General features: G+C 39.0%; 1 protein-coding gene across 5 annotated transcripts in view; it reads left to right on the forward strand.

Moving 5' to 3' along the window:
- The first annotated feature begins 466 nt into the window (after positions 1 to 466).
- nudt12 (nudix (nucleoside diphosphate linked moiety X)-type motif 12) overlaps positions 467 to 17,563 on the forward strand; it is a 32,918-nt gene continuing 15,821 nt past the window's right edge. Inside the window, exons 1-5 of one of the 5 annotated variants that reach the window (XM_048525228.2) lie at positions 467 to 519; positions 3,060 to 3,281; positions 4,943 to 5,523; positions 8,285 to 8,452; positions 12,233 to 12,346. In XM_048525228.2, coding sequence (XP_048381185.1) covers positions 3,076 to 3,281; positions 4,943 to 5,523; positions 8,285 to 8,452; positions 12,233 to 12,346 — 1,069 coding nt within the window. In that variant the 5' untranslated portion in view covers positions 467 to 519; positions 3,060 to 3,075. Of the gene's footprint in view, positions 594 to 729; positions 843 to 3,059; positions 3,282 to 4,942; positions 5,524 to 8,284; positions 8,453 to 12,232; positions 12,347 to 17,563 lie in introns of those variants that run through there. The other 4 variants (XM_048525245.2, XM_048525220.2, XM_048525236.2 and 1 more) reach the window with 4 other exon arrangements.

Consider the following 17,563-nt stretch of genomic DNA (forward strand, 5'->3'; position numbering starts at 1 on the left):
CACAAAAAAAAACAGAAGTGGCTGGAAAAGCTCAGCAGGTCTGGCAGCATCTGCAAAGAAAAAAAATCAGAGTTAACGTTTCGGGTCCGATGACCCCTCCTCAGAATTGAGGGTCACCGGACCTGAAACACTAACTCTGATTTTTTTTCTTCACAGATGCTGCCAGACCTGCTGAGCTTTTCCAGCCACCTTTGTTTTTGTTCCTGATTTACAGCATCCACAGTTTTTTTTATCGGAAATCCAACAAGTTCTGCAATAACTACAACTCCCGGAATGCAACGAGCGAAGCCGGGAGCTTCTCAGTTATAAATTATTACATCGCCGATCTTCGCGTATTTAGTTTAATACAAAAATAGTGGCGGCTCTAGTTTTAAAAAGATGTTGCACCTTTTGGCCCAGGATATTATTTTGGAATGTGTCAATGTGCTCTGAACTGTCAGCTGTAACCTCAGGAAGCTATTGTCAGCTTTCACACTGAGATATTGACCGCGCCCCCGCAGCCTGACATTGGGTTTGACTGTAAGTTTGCGAAGTATCTCAGTATCGTAAAATGTTTGCATTCACCCAGCGCTCGCAGTCCTTGAAGGGAAACAGTGAGTCACCCTAAATTTAAGCCAACCATTAATTTACTGTTCAAAAAGGCTGGAGTCTAAAAATGACGTTGAGTCTCTGCTTTGATTATTAGTCCCGGAAGTTCATCCAGTTTCGTGGCAGCAGTGCACTGCGAGAAGGATGAAGTTTTTAGGGGTTGCAAAGGAGCTCGGGTGGCCTGAATTCGGTTTCGTGCTCAGCATTGAACCGAATAAAGAGAGTAATCCTCGAGTTAGTGATTGAATCAATAGGTAAAATTCAGGGAATAGGCAACGTGGGCATGCATAAGCTGCTATCTGCAGCATACTTTGCAAGTTATTCATATTATTTAAGTAGTGGGACAAAATTTTATATATAAACGTGAAACAAGGCGATTTCTTCGAAAATTGAGTGGCGAATCGGTTAGCTAGTTTTTCATCCCACTTCATTACACGCACTGGTTGCCAGCTGGCAGCTTTTTATTGTATGTTTCTGCTGGAAGACTGACTGGATCCTGCACTCCATCCATATCGAGTTAACACAACAGCCTTCAAGAATCCGCACTAAAAACAGCACTGAACAAGACAAACATCATGTGGGAAGAAGAACATAAACAGGATTAGAGATAATAGGAACTGCAGATGCCAGAGAATCTGAGATAACACGGTGTGGAGCTGGATGAACACAGCAGGCCAAGCAGCTTGAAGAAGGGTCTGGGCCCGAAACGTCAGTCTTGCTGCTGGTCTGACGCTGCTTGGCCTGCTGTGTTCATCCAGCTCAAAACCTTGTTATTATAAATAGGGTTAGCAAGCATATCGTGTGTGAAAACTGATCTGGGAACAGAAAGAGGGACAAATTTTCTTTAGAAACCCTGCTGGAGTAAACAGGGCATTTGACCCAACAAGTCCACACCCACCCACCGAAGAACATCCCACCATACCCATTCGCCTAATCCTACATTTTTTCTGTCCAGCAAATCTAACCTACGCAACCCTGAACACTGGGTAATTTAGCACAGCCAATCCACCTAACCTGCACATCTTTGGGTTGTGGGAGGAAACTAGAGTACCCAGCAAAAACCCACCCAGACACAGGAAGAACATAGAAATGCCAGTCGCCCGAGGCCAGATCGAACCTGGGTCCCTGGCGCTGTGAGGCAGCAGTGCTAACAAGTTTATGAAGAGGATAGAACTAGGGAAATGGAGGAGAGACAAGTTAGCATATCCAAAAATTTGTAACATGATTATAAGAACAGGACAGTTTACTGGGAGTTGTGATTAAGAAGACACAAAGAAAAACCGAGGGGGCGAGCAGCTTCCGAAATCCATTAGGTTCAATGGCCTGTAGTTGACAGGGAGAAACACAGGTAGATGCCAGATATACCAACTATCCTTCCAGCTGTGTCAGGAAAAGTGATCCCTATTCCATATCCTCCATATACCAATCCTACAATACCAGACTCCTTTTGAAGAATAAGAAGGAATCTGTGATTAAAGTGATAAACTGTTAATATCAAAACCAGTGAGCTACAAAAAAAGAATTAGTTGCTCTTCCTCAAGCCTCATTCCAATGTAGAAATGCAAGGATAGAGTTCAATGCGCCAAGTGACTGGTGTCCCTCTTGCTGATGGAACAGATATGCTGTATGAAGCAGTTAACCACACTATTTGTCTCCTCAGTGTGGATAGGCCCACAGTAATGATTAGTGAATACAGTTATTAATTTGGCAAAAGTATGAGCTAATCACTGTCTCACCTGGAAAAATATTTAATGTAATTGGTTATTTATGGAATGAATGATAAATTATAGGCGATAAAGTAAAAATTGCTCAAACCTATCATGGTAGCAAAAGTTGTAAAAATCCTGAAATCATACTTTCTGCTTATACAATACATTTTTAAAAAAAATTCATTGTAGATATACAGATAATTTATTTTTAAATTGATTCTTGTGTACTTTGATATTTTGATCTTTAAGGGATAATTTATATGTATTTTATAAACATTTTTAATTGGGACACAGCAAATTGAAAAATGCCAGCTGTAAAGTAATCATTGTTAGCAATCAATTTTAAAATAAAAAAAATAGAAATTGTATGTTGACACCATTCTGTGTACAAAATGCCTATCAGGGAATCTTAACGAAATAAAAATGGAAAATGGTGGAAATACACAGCAGCTCAGCTAGTATTTCGAAAGGAAACAGCAGGTTAATTTGCTGTGTGTGACCTGTACTCAGAACTAGAGAATTAATAGTTTTGAAGGCAGATCTCACCTGAAGAATCCTATCTTTATGGTTCTGATACTTCCAGCATTTAAATGATATTTCTAGTGTTTGTGATTTTTTTTATAAAGGATTATTTCTGTTAATCAAAAATTGTGTTATTGTTTAGTATTTATAAGTCCTTTACACCTCACATTAGTTCCACATGTGCAACAGACTACGTTACTTGCATTGAGTGTAATTTACTCCCTGTATTTACTTTGCCAGATTAGGTGAAATACAGATGGCGAATGCTGAAAACAGTCCTGAGAAAGAAATGGTCATACAGTTCCTCCAGAATGCTGCTACAGGAGATACAGAAAAATTGTCAACTGTGTTAAATTATTCTCTGTCTCTCATCAACAAAGTCGATGAAAAAGGTTGGACCGCCTTGATGTATGCTAGCAGGAATGGACATTTTGAAGTTATTCAGCTGCTTCTTGAAAAAGGGTAAAGTGGCAGTCTTTAACGACTAGTTTTGGCAATTGCTCAGTGATAGCTGAGGGCACTGTGCTGTAGCTAAGCTTAGTGGTTCACATTCGATAAAAGTACTCCTATTTTAAGTAACTTTTTTGAAATTTAACATGACTGTGATGACCAAATTAAGATTGAGGTATTCTGAAACAGCATCTAAGCATCTTTTACTTGGCTTCTCGTAGAAATTGACAAATCACACGTTTACAGCCAATAACATTCTATCATCTAAAATTAATTAACAGAAAATTTGTAAACTAGGTGTGTACCATTTTATGGTGGCACTGGCAGAAAACAGCTAAAGCTGTTGTGGTAATTTTGTACAGTGCCTGAAGCAGCACCTGCACAAAGAGTGGTAAACTGAACCATGAACCACAACACGATAACTAATTTTGTTTAAATTTATGTGAAATATTAAAAATAACTGTTGAAAAAATTCCTTTTACAAAACAGTACAGATTTATATTAATAAAATTACCCTGATCTACAGTTTACAACCCACTTGCAATTCGAGATAGGAACATGATTATAAACTGTTCAAAGCATCTTCACTTTGCAGAACGGTTTCAACACTCCTTTTTTTTTGATTGAAATTTTCTGCATTCTTTCAAAAGCTTTGACATTTCAGTAGATATGTTTCAAGCAATGGCAAGTAAGATGTGGTAACTAGGGGATACGGTGGCTCAGTGGTTAGCACTGCTGCCTCACAGCACCAGGGACTAAGGTTCGATTCCAGCCTCGGGTGACTGTCTGTGTGGAATTTGCACATTCTCTGTGTGCCTGCCTGGGTTTCCTCCAGCCGTTCCAATTTCTTCCACAGTCCAAAGATATGCAGGTTAGATGGATTGTCCATGCTGAATTGCCCATTGTGTTCAGAGATGTGTAGATTAGTGGGATGGGCCTGGGTCAGATGCTCTGAGGGTCAGTGTGGACATGTAGGGATGAAGAGTCTGTTTCCACACTGTAGGGATTCTATGATCTATCATCTTACCATTAGTTATGAGTGAGGCACATTTGGTCTTCTGGACTTGCTGCATTGGTTTCTGCCAGTCGCATTATTGCAAGCTTCTATGTTAAAGAGATTAGAATGTGAGAAACCTGAGTGACTTGCAGCCAGGGCTACAAGTTGGAAGAATCCATCTTTGTAAGACTGTGCTATTCATTAGATAAATTTGCTGAGTCACTGCAGACCTCACAACCTAATCAATAACTTTGTTTCGGAGATAGCAGGAACTGCATATGGTGGAGAATCTGAGATACCAAGGTGTAGAGCTCGATAAATGCAGACCCTCCGGTCTACCCCCGAATCGTCAGCTTTCCTGCTCCTCTGATGCTGCTTAGCCTGCTGTGTTCATCCGGCTCTACACCTTGGTACCCTATAGCTTTGCATTGCGTATTGTTTACACACTGATTTCTATGTGGCATGTTCTAGCTGTTTTGGCCAAATGGCTGAAACACAATCTAGTTAAAATATTTTAGCAGTGACCAGCAAAGTTCCACTAGTCTCCTAAGTACCTCGGAATTGGCTGATAGTGTTAGTTTGTAAAGTCTTCAAAAATAATCTTAAAACTTAGGTCAGAACCCTGTCTTGTACTAAATCTAATTTAGGGCACTGTACACCTTTTGTTTTCCTCTAGGTGTGATAAATCTATTTCAAATAATTCAGGACAAACAGCACTGGATATTGCAGAATTCTGGGGACACAAGCACATTGCTGATTTGTTGGCAAACCCTAAACCTGATGCTAGATCAAGGATGTGGTACGATGGCCCAGAAGAAAATGAGAATTATTTTGGCAGAACTTTGCTCAATAGATTAAGTTTAAAAAGGACCAATTCTGATTGGATAAAAAACAAACAGATACAGCCGACCACTGTCTATATTTTATTTTCCAATCTAAATCCATTAGTTATTTCAGCAAAATGTGAAGACTCTGGAAAAACTGACATCCACCTCTGCAGATTGCAGTATGGTGATGTGGAGCAGCTCTTGGCTAATCCAGAAGTCACTTCTGTTTTCCTTGGAGCAGAGCAGCAGGGTGTGGCTTGTGCTAAATTTGCAGTAGGAAGTGCCTTAGCAGAAGATAATGGGCTTATTGCTTGGTTTGCAATAAATGCAGAAATTGTAGCTCCTGAAAACTTTAGGGTTAAATACCCAGATTGTCATTTTCTCCAGCCACTCATCCCACATCTATTGACCTTAAATAAGGAAGAAGCCGGTGAGTACTAATACATTTAGAAATGCAACCTGCACTCTGTGGATGTGAATAGGAAAATTAAACAGTCATTGCATAATCTGTATTTTCACTTATATTGTGCTTGAGTTGTAAAATTACAATAAAATACTCGATTAGGAATACTAAAGGCATGGAATAAGAAAAGGGTATCAGCATAATCCTTTTCAGTGTCCTGAAAATAGGTTCTGCAACACTTTTCCCTTACCCTCCCCAAAGTTAATTTAAAATTTGTATTCTGTTTGAAGTATTAACCAGTTGTCTTCCATGATATGACATTTCAATGAGTTCAGAATACAGGGTCCACAGTTTTCCATAACCCAGTTCATTATGTTTCCTGTTTTATCCTTACTGTCTTCGATGTAATTCCTAAGCAGACTGTTCTTGAAGATGTTTATTAGCACTGCTTTAAGTATTGTATCTGGGAGTCTAATCTACCTCTCTTAAAATCAGCTTAGAAGGAGACCATTTGTTTTCTGGTATCCATGCTGACTCTCTACAAGAGCAACCCAGGACCATTGTCCACACCTGCACCTTTCCTCTCAAGCCGTGCAAATCTTTTCTTGTCAGATCATTAACAAATCCCTTTTGAGAGGCACCAGTTGAATTTGTCTCATCACAATTCAAGCAATGCATTCCAAATCCTAACAATATTGAACATAAAAAATATCCTCATGTTGTCTTTGGTTCGTTCCCCAATTACTTTAAATCATTGTCTGGTTGTACACAGCGTTACTGACAGTGAGAATAGTTCCAGATCGCACATCATTTTTAAACACTTCTCACATATGCAAAATGCAGAATGGGGTCCTCCTCATCTGGAAATTTTTATAGATACCTTCTCTTTATTCTCATGTCCTGCAGTTCTACATTCAGAGATCAAATGCCAAGAATTTTCAATCCGTCTTATCCCCTTTAGCATTTGAAAAATCTGGTCCATATTTCTTCTTTTCACTAAAGAAAACCAGTTCAGTTCCACCATACATGATTGTCATGGGATAAGTATGGCTTCAGTAAGAGGGACTATTAACATGCATGGAAACTTTTTACATTCATAGTTTGAAGTTGTCTATTAACTTAGCACTTTTATGGCTGTATTCAGTTCACTGTCCTTGTAAATCATTAATGATATTATAGTTGGAACACCTAAATATTGAAGGCCCTGTTTTGAAGATTAGTTTTATGGTTTAAGTTCAGTCTTATCTAGCTCTTAATTCATAACAATTGACTTTACTAGGAATATGCTGAGTATTCAGTACTTCAGCCAATTTCTTAAATGCGTTTGGGTGGCCGTAGCTTTTTAAATGTTCATGGTATACTGTGATTGGTACTAGTAGATTCAATAATGCATTAATATATTAAAATTTAGAAAAGCAGGCGGTATTGTTATCGCAGAATCCACTGCATGCTCGTGCCATTTTTCAGGAATCTTGTGGTATAGTGGTAAATATAATTAGCTTATAATTATGATGACAGTTGAAAAGAATATCAGGCAAGGTCCCCAAAATGGACAACCAATTCAATGTGCATCCATTTCACATTACTGGTGTGTTTCACCGTCAATGTTTTATTTACAACCATGAACATTCTGAATTGGGATTTATAGTATAAAAAGTGAGATTCATGGTTGATGTTAAAATGTTTGGTCTAACCAATGCAATCATATATAATACTGCAAGCACTCAACAGGCCAAGCAACATCTGTGCAGAGAGAATAACAGAGTTAAAGTTTCAGATCAATGATCTTTGTCAGAAAAGAAAGATGTTATAAAAGAAAGTTACAAGTTTTTAAATGAGATACATAGCCAAGGTTGTAGAAAGTCAAAAATCTCTGATTTGACAAAGAACAGGAGAGGATACGAATGAGTGGAAGTTGTGTTGTAAAAAGAGGCGACAGTGAAAGAAAAACCTTGCATTTAAATAGCACTGATCACAGTAACATAGCAAAATGCTTTGTGGCCAGTTAAGAAATGTAGTCACAGTTGCAGCTAAGTACAGCAGTCAGTTTGCAGTCTCTGAGAAACAGCAGTGTAATAATCACCAGATAATTTGTTTCTGGTGATGTTAATTGAGGCATAAATATTAATGGAGTGTTAAGAAAGATAACTCCTTTGATGTTCTCCAAAATAATGGTATGAATATATTACACTGTCTGAAAGAATTGAATATCTCTTTAAAAATCAGAACCCCACCTATATAGTTATTCATCAGGACTGCACCAGAGTGCCAGGTTCTGTTTTTGTGGTCATGCCTTGGAGTGAGACTACATTCTGACTCAGAATCAAGAGCTTTGGCACTGAGCCACAGTTGCCACTGACAAGAGGAAACATTGAGAAATAAGCTGTATGTTCAGAGGATGTGTGAATAGTTAAAGCAGAATAGCAGTGAGAAATGGATACATAGAAAATCTGTCAAAGTGGATAAGATCCCACGGTCCAAGATCAGGCCTGGAGAAAGGTGATTATCAACCTTTTTCATCATTTCTATCAGTTCTTCAATGAGTTGAAGACTTTTGCTTTTCATCTCCCTGCTCCCTGCCTTTGTAGCCAGATTTTCATGATTGAGCTGAAAAAAATCAAACCTCTGACTCTCTTCCTACAAATGCTGTCTCAGCTGCTGAGTGTTACCTCTACTTTCTGTGTTTACTTCTGATTTCAGTTTCTAATATTTGGTATATTGTGTCAATTTTGCATGTGTTTTAACCTATTTGTTGATGCAGATTGAACACAATTTATTTTTTATTCAGGTGTGGTGGCCCAGGCCAGATCTGTCCTTGCCTGGCATAGTCGGTACAAGTTCTGTCCTACCTGTGGAAGTAACACAGAAGTTCAGGATAGTGGTTATAAGAGGATATGCTTGCAGGAAAATTGTCCAAGCCTCCAAGGAATCCATAATACTTGCTATCCACGTGTAGGTATGATAAATGATACACAAAGCAAGGGGATTTCTCAATATTTACTTTGCTGAAAAACTAATGTTCTTGTACAATCTTATTTCAATTTGCTACCAGTTTATAACTTAACTTTGTATTTGAATATTGTTCACTTACAGAGCAATGCTTATGAAGGGGGTCAGGTAGAAAATACAGTTGAGAACCAAGAGGTATCCTCAAGGATCAGAGGGGAGGTAAAGAAAAATGCCAGGGAAGAAAATAGCAATTACGAGAGGCCTGGCATTACAACTAAAGGGGAATCCCAAAGCCTTCTATCAGCATTTACAGCAAATTTTGTTTTAAACTACATCATATGAACCAGCACTCTTGATAAAATGGCAAAAATGATATACCTGAAATATTAACGTGATCTCCATGATGTCCAAGTAGTCAGTTGAGGGTGCAAGGGTCTCTGCTGATACGTTTTATTTAAGGCAAAGTTGCATTATTATTTATGTGATTTATGCAATAAATAAAGTGTAACAGTGATATGTATAGTGCCTGCATTACATTTTTATTAATAAGTGTGTGTTTTTACATTGATTATGTGGACCTTTTAATCAACCAGAATATTCGATCAACTGACATTGTGCAGGTCCCATAGGAGGTGGTTAACAAAATGTTTGCCGTAAATAGTAAAAGAATGGGAAAAGGAGGAATAGGGCCAATTAGAGATCAACAAGGAAATTTACTCATGGAAGCAGGAGGCATTAAATGAATATTCTGCGTCTGTCTTTACGAAGAAGACAGGTGATATACCCAGACCATGTTAATTACTTGTTACTTTGGTTAGACCTTTGGCATGCAACTCTTTCACCTATCATGTTATTCCAGCCATTTGATGTGTTTCCAGCACAATTTTTTTGTTTGTAAATACCTCTCTGCCTTAATTAATCTGATGATAGGTCATCCCTTCACTTGCTATTCAGCTGTTGACACTTTATTCGCATCATCCGACACGTTTGATCACCTGCAAAGACTTATTATTTCGCCGGTCGACACTCCACTCACACCATTTGAGTATACCGTTAGTACTTAAAATTGATAAGGAACTACCATGAGATGTGATGCATCCAAAGATGTTGAAGGAAGTGGGTTGGAAATTTCAGGAACATTGACCAAATTTTTTGAGTCTTCTTCGAAGGGAGGTGCCAGAAGACTGAAGAATTGCAAACATTGCACCCTTATTCAAAATAGGTAGTGTGGATAAGCCCAGCAATTGCTGGCCCTTCAGTTTAACTTCCGTGGTGGCATGGCTTGCAGAAACAGTTATTAGGAACAGAGTTAGTAGTCACGCCGGTCGATTACAAAGAGCCAGCGTGGAATTCTACAGGGGAAATCATGTTTAATTAACTTGTTGGAATTCTTTGAAGAGGTAGCAGAGTTGATGATACAGTGCCAGACAGCAGATTTCTGAGAAGCCTTACTTCATGTAATAAAATGGACAGTAACAACTAAGCCACAAAATCGTCTGAATGACAGGGAACAGAAATTAATGGTCAGTGGATTTTTTTCAGGCTGGTGGAAGGTTTGTAATGGAGTTCCCCAGTGTTAGGTTTTGGGACCCTTGCTCTTCCTTATACACATTAATATAGGTATCTAGATTTTGGTGAGCCAAGACAAATTCAAAGTTTGCTGATAAGATGAATCTTGGAAGCGTTTTAAACTGTAAAGAGGACAGTGAGGAACTCCAAAAGGACATAGACAAGTTAGTGACGTTGGCGGATAGGTGGGCAATGGAATTTAATGCATAGAAATGCAATGTGATGCAGGGAGGAAAAACGTGTACACTCAATATAAAAAAGGGGTACAGTCCTAAAGGGGGATGCAGGATCTGAGGGAACTGAGTACAAACATATAGATCATTAAGATGTGAGGACATGTGGGGAGAGAAGTTAATACATTATACAGTATTGTAAGTTTTATTCATAAAGGCAAAGAGTATGAGAGAAGGCGGTGAAGCACATTTGCATTAGACACTTGTTGGACCTCAGCTAGGTACTGCGTACAGTTCTGGGTGCCACACTATAGGAAGCTTTGGAGACAACAGTTTTATGAGAATGGTAGCAGGACTGAGAAACTTCAGTAATTAGGATAGATTGGAAAGTTTGGGTCTGTTCTCTTCAGAGAGAAGACTATAAGAGGAGATCTGATTGACGCCTTCAAAATCTTGAGGGGGCTGGGCAGTAGATAGGGAAAAATTGTTCCACTTTAAAAGTGTCAGGAACAAGAGAGCACAGATTTGAAAAAGAAGCAAATGTGACATGAGAGAAATCTTTTTCATGGAACAAATGGTTCAAATCTGGAATGCACAGGCTGGAAGTGTGGTGGGGACAAGTTCAACCGAGGGCTTTTAAAATGGTGTTGGATGATTATTTAAGTAGAAACAATGGGCACAGTTTACGAGGAAAAGGCAGGACATTGGCAGTAAATCAAAAAGCTAACTTTAACAGCAGTGCAGACATGATGGGCCAAATGGACTCCTGCTGCATCAAAACACTTCAGTGATTGTGTACAGTACTTTAACAAAAAAAGTAAAACAGAGCAGATGCTGGAAATCTAAAAGAGTAACAGAGGGTACGGAGGCTAACTTGGGAAGCTAGCTGACTCGACAGGACAGGGGAACTAAAGTGTTTTTCTTGCTCAATTGCAAATCATGTGGTCTTCACTGACACACATTCTGCACCTGGAACAGAATGACATTGACAGAAACCTACCAGCAGAATGGACAGAGCTTATTGCAAAGTCCAGAAATATCAGGATTTAACTCAGTAGTATGTAAAGTAAGTATATATCATCAAAATTTAGAAGTAGTATTAGTTTTTACTCTCATTAAGGCCAATCACAAATTAAAGGAGAGGAGCGTAATAGATAATGTTTTGTGACATTTTCAAATTGGCAGCATGTTGACTATGTACAAGTTATTGTCCAAAAGGTCAGTATTATCATAGAGCATCACCATCTTGTGGATGGGATGGAGCCCAATGGATTGTGGGAATTCTGTGGGATCTAGTTGTTACTGACATAGTTCCTCCTTCTTGATTCAGTCAGTGAAGTTATAATGCAGCAGTTGATTCAGTGGCTTTGTGTTACAAATTTTGATGCTGAATTTCTGATACAATCAATGCAATACACAGCAAGATCCCAAAAATGAAAGTGAGGTGAGTGGTGTTTTAGGGGAAAATATTTTGAAGCCTCAAAGTAAATCAATATGCCAAAATTAATCTATAATTGAGAAAGTGGGCATCAGAGAATTAATTTGTGGACTGATCTCTGACACATGCTATTTCTGGGTAGGGGTCAATAGTAGAAATGTGGGATTTGTGAATATATCTCTTGGAGAACTCTTTTATGAAAGTGATCAACAGTTTCTAGCCACCATATGAGCAACCTGAGACTGTTTGTCCACTATTTCAGTATTGTGTTCCAAAAGTGATAACCACTTTATCCCACATTGATATAACAATCTAAATCATCTACACAAATTTTGGAGTACAGCTCGAGTCCCTGTCCTCTCACTCCAAAACAACAGCCATACTAAACGGTGTAAGATTCATCCATCTTAAATCCTCTTAATTCCTTCTGCCATAGTTTTAGTTTCTTCTATTTCTGGAACAAAGGATGGATTGTACAATTGACTGTAAAGTATTTTGGTTTTGTCCTAGATGTACAAATTTTGAATAGGCATCTTTGAAAAGCATTTATCAGGTTAAGGCATGCATGCACTTTGTAAAACTGTAATGATATTTTTATGTCCCGTAGATCCAGTTGTAATAATGCTGGTCATCCATCCTGATGGCAACAGTTGTCTTCTTGGAAGACAGGAGCGTTACCCTCCAGGAATGTTTTCATGTCTGGCAGGATTTATTGAACCAGGTGAGAGAAGGTTTCATGTCATTAGAAAATCAATTTTGCTGTTTTACATTGAACTGTCTGTTTAAAAGCAATATGGCTGAACATGTTTGGAAAAAGTCATAAATTTGACTGCTTGTTTTTATAATTGTGTAGCTGTGCTGCTTTATGCCAGATTTTTCAGATTCTTGAGTAGATTTGTAGCTCAGGTTGTGGACGCTGTGGTTGGTTGGCTGGCCAAGCTGGTTTGTTAGTTTGCAGACGTTTCACTACCCTGCTGGGTAACATGATCAGTGCAGCGTTCAATAAAGCGCTGTAGTGTTTTCCCACCTGATGTTTAGCTCGGCGTCCTTTGGAGTTGATTACCTCATTTCTGGTGGACTGGTGGCTCTCCTTATCTGTGTGGATGGAGATAAGTGAGCATTGGTGGTGTCTTTTTGTTGCCAGTTGGTGGTCATGCATCCTTGTGGCCAGTTTCCTTCCTATCTGTCCAATGTAATGTTTGTCGTATTCCTTGCATGGATTCTTGTGTATCACATTGGTTCTGTCCATAATGGGTCTTTGGTTCGAGTTAGCAGTTGACGTAGATTTGTGTGCCACTTAGATGCCCAATGGCCGTAAGAGTCTTGTCAGTTCGGATATGGTGTTGATGTATGGTATCATGCCAAGTCTGTCGGGGGTACTGTATCTTCCTGTTGTTTGTGTGATAAGCGTCGTTGAACCCAGCTGTTCAGCTATCTGTTGTCCTTAAATACTTGGTAGAGATATTCTTCTTCATTTTGGTGTAGTTCCAGTTTGCTACAGTGTGTTGTGGCCCATTTAAATAGTGTTTTTACACAACTTAGCTTGTGGGCGTTGGGGTGGTTACTGTTGAAATTCAGGACTTGATCCATGTGTGTGGCCATTCTGTGTGCCTTTGATTCCCTCTTGGCCCTGCATTTTACCATGACATCTAGGAATGGGAGCTGTTTGTTCTTTTCTTCTTCCCTGGTGAATTTGGTGCCGGTGAGAGTGTTGTTTATAAGTTGGTGTGTCTCCTCTAGTCCATTTGATGATGATGATGAAAGTGTCATCCACGAATCGGATCCATTGTTTGGGTTGGATCTGTGGAAGGGCTTTGCTTACAAGTCCCTGCATCACCTCTTATGCGTTTAATCCAGAGATAGGTGACCCCATGGATCTTCTGTTGATTCGTTCATAGAGCTGACCACTAAAGTTAAAGTGTATTGTGAGGCATAGGTCCGATAACTTCAGCATGTTGTTTGTGGAAATGGTGTCACTCGACTTTCGTTCTTTCAGTAGCGTTACTAGTGTTTCTCTTGCCAGTGGCATGTTGATCGATGTGAATAGGGTGGTAATGTCAAAGGACACCATGGTCTCATCCTTGTCTGTTCTTATGTCTTTGAGGGTTTTGAGGAACTCCTGAGCTGAGTGGGTTGAGTTGTTGATGAGGTGCTTTAGTCTTCACTGTAATTCCTTGGCTAACCTGTGTGTTGGTGTGCCTGGAAGAGAGACTGTGGATCTGAGAGGTACTTCCGGTTTGTGTACCTTTGGGAAGCCATAGAATCAGGGGGTGTTTGTCCCTTTTGTTGATTTGTCTAGTCTGTTTGAATGTCTTTAGTGTGTTGATTATTTTATTACCCAGTTGCGATATTGGGTCTATTTGCACTTGCCAGTATGTGTTCATGTCTGCTAGTAGCATTTGTGCTTTATTAAAGTAGTCCCATTTGTTTAGTATGACTGTCATGCACCCTTTTTCTGCTGGTAGGATTATGATGTTTTTGTCTTCCTTCAGTCCTTCTAGAGCCTGCCTTTCTGTTGTGTTGAGTGTGTTCAGTTCGTTCCTTCTGGTCAGTATCAGGACCACTACCTGTCTTACAATTTGTTGTGTTTCCTCATTGATGTCGTTGGTCTTCAGTGTGGATTCTAGTACGACTAGGAATTCTGTCTTGTTAGCGTCTCTGTGGTTGTAGTTGAGTCCACATATTAGAACCGCTTTCTCTGTGTCCGTTAGTTTCCTGTCTGAAAGGTTTCTTATCCAAGTGTCTGATCTTTAATTGTCATTTTAGTAGATTAGTTTGGCTATTTTTTTCTTGTAGGATCTATCTTTTCTTGGTTCTTGACACTTGGGGTTGATTGATCTTAATGGCTTGTTCTAAGCCTGTTGTCCACCCGAGGTTGGTTGCGTCCAGGAGTAGACACTTAGATTAAAAAAACCTTTCAGACAGGAAACAAACAGATGCAGAGAAAGTGGCTGTAATATGTGGACTCAACTATAACCACAGAGATGCTAACATGACAGAGTTCCTCGCCACACTAGAGTCCACACTGAAGGCCAACGGCATCAGTGAGGAAACACAGCAAGGAAACACACACTGGAACTGGAAGGTTATACTTATCAGGAAAATTTGAATAGGCTAGGACTGTTTTCATTAAAGAGCATTAGGTTGAAAGGTTGCTTGATCAAGATTTTTGAGATCATTAAAAGATTTGATGGGGCAGACATAGGGGAAATGTTTCTATTTCCAGAGGATACCAAGTCAGGGACTTTCAATATGAACATAGACACCAATAAATATGATAAAGAACTCAGAATTTTTTTTTTAAACAAGACTGGATACCATTTTTAAATTTTACAAACATTAATGCCATTTGAATAAAATGCACTGTTTCTGAGCTCTATATTCTATGCTCTTTTATATAAAACCTAAGTTTATGTTCCATAATCAAGATCACTGGTTTGAATCACTGAATACCATCACCAAAGCAGAACTATAACTTCCAGAGTTTCATGTAAGAAAAACAAAACTTGAACAATTCGATGCCTGTAAACAAACGTACCTAAAATGTGGTTCTGAATACACAAACTTCAAATTGGGAGTGTACCTGAAAATCTGGATCATGTTTGAATCTGACGAATACTGATATTTTGGAGGGATTGTTGTATAGAAAAATCATGACGAAAATGTTAATATGCCAGGTAAGATCACATTGGATTCAGGATCATTTATTGGCTTTGATAGAGGATTGGCGAACCAACAGAAAGCAGAGTGTCAGGATAATGGGTGTCTCTCTGGTTGGCAAGATATAATTAGTGGGTGCCCCAAGGTTTTGTCCTCAGGCTGTAACTATTTACATCTATGTTAATGACTTGGATGTGGTATAGAAAGTACAGTAACCAAATTTGCAGATGACACTAACGTAATATGAATGATTTTATTGTCACATATTTTACAGTGAGCAAAACAGTAAAATATAATGAAAAGCCTTTCCCATGCAGCTATGGTCCGATGCCATTTTGAATAGTTTCAGGGTACAAACAGAAAAATAGAAATTAGGTGAGGAAATAAGAGTTGCCATGAAAGAGTTAAGAAATTTACAAAAGGATTTGCAGTGGTTAGGTGAATGGACCAAAGTATGGCAGATGAAATTTAATGTGGATAAGTGTGAGATGATCCATTTTGATCAAAGGAATAGAAATGCAACTTATTATTTTAAGGTAGAGAAACTTCAGAGGGAGGGATATGTGTGTCCTCATGCATGGGTCACAGAAAAATAGAATGCAGGTACAGCAGGTAATAAGGAAAACAAGTGGAATTTTAATACTTATTGCTCATAGAGTATAAAAGTTGCACAGTGTTGCTGCAGTAGTACAAGGCATTAATGAGACTGCATCTGGAGGACTGTGTGCAGTTTTGTTTCCCTTGAGGATGGATGTTGTTGTATTGGAGACAGCTCAAAGGAGGTTCATCAGATTGATTTCAGCGATGAGGAGTGTGTCTTATGAAGAGAGATTGAGCAGTTTAGATCTATATTCTGTGGTGATTGGAAGAGTGAGAGGAGATCTAATTGATGTATATAAGGTGCTAAAAGGGATTGACAGAATGGATGTAGAGAGGATGCTTCTTCATGTGGGGCAGTTGAGAACGAGAGGTCATGGTTTAAGGATGAGGCGCAGCAGATTTCAAACAGAGGCTCTGGATGTGAGTTTGCTCGCTGAGCTGGAAGGTTAATTTTCAGACATTTCGTCACCATTCTAGGTAACATCATCAGTGAGCCTCCGGTGAAGCGATGGTGTTATGTCCCACTTTCTATTTATCTGTTTAGGTTTCCTTGGGTTGGTGATGTCATTTCCTGTTCTTTTTCTCAGAGGGTGGTAGATGGGCTCTAAATCAATGTGTTTGTTGATGGAGTTCCAGTTGGAATGCCATGCTTCTAGGAATTCTCGTGCGTGTCTCTGTTTGGCTTGTCCTAGGATGGATGTGTTGTCCCAATCAAAGTGGTGTCCTTCCTCATCTGTATGTAAGGATACCAGTGATAGTGGGTCATGTCTTTTTGTGGCTAGTTGATGTTCATGTATCCTGGTGGCTAGATTTCTGCCTGTTTGTCCAATGTAGTGTTTGTCACAGTTCTTGCAAGGTATTTTGTAAAAGTAAATCAGCGAGCAAACTTACATCCAGAACCTCAACCTGAGCTACAAATCTTCTCAAAACTTGTTAAAACAGAGGCGATGGAGACGACGAGGGAAAATGAATTCTCTTAAAGGGTCATGAATCTGTGGAATTCACTACCTCAGAGTATGGCGGATGCTGAGACTTTGAGTAAGTTCAAGGAGGAGATAGACTTTTAATTAGTAACGCGTTGAAGGCTTATTGAGAGCAGACAGGAAAGTGGAATTAAGGCCGAGGTGACCACTGCATGATCATCTCAATTGGCAGGGCAGGTTTGAGGGTCTGAATTGCCTACTCCTGCTCCTCGTTTTTAGTTATAATGTTCTTATATCTCTGGTGTTTGTCAAAAAGCTGATTCCAGCAGATCCAGCTTTTGACATTAATTTTCCACCATGATGAACAAATACAACAGAATATTTGTTTTCCTTAAGAAGAACCAATGTATAACCTGAAGCGTTTAACAAGCTTATGATTTGATATAAAACATTTTATAATAAATTTGGTGTTTTACAGATTTTTACTTTTCAAAAGATTACACTTATAATGAAAGATAAAAGTTGCAGTGTTTTCAACAGTGCTCAATTGACTGTGGAAAATAGGTGATGAAATAATTCAGTCGATGAAATCCAAAGATGGACCCTGCTGAACTGAAGTGCATAGGTAGTAGATTGAGCAGATCAATGTCAGATGAAACAGAGATAGAATGAGGAGAGGGAATCCACATTAAGTAGTAAAACTTTAAAAAGAAGAGAATAATAGAGACAAAAACAGCAGGTCTGGCAACGAGAGG

The sequence above is a fragment of the Stegostoma tigrinum genome, chromosome 3 (genome assembly GCF_030684315.1).
Source record: "Stegostoma tigrinum isolate sSteTig4 chromosome 3, sSteTig4.hap1, whole genome shotgun sequence".
NCBI lineage: Eukaryota > Metazoa > Chordata > Chondrichthyes > Orectolobiformes > Stegostomatidae > Stegostoma > Stegostoma tigrinum.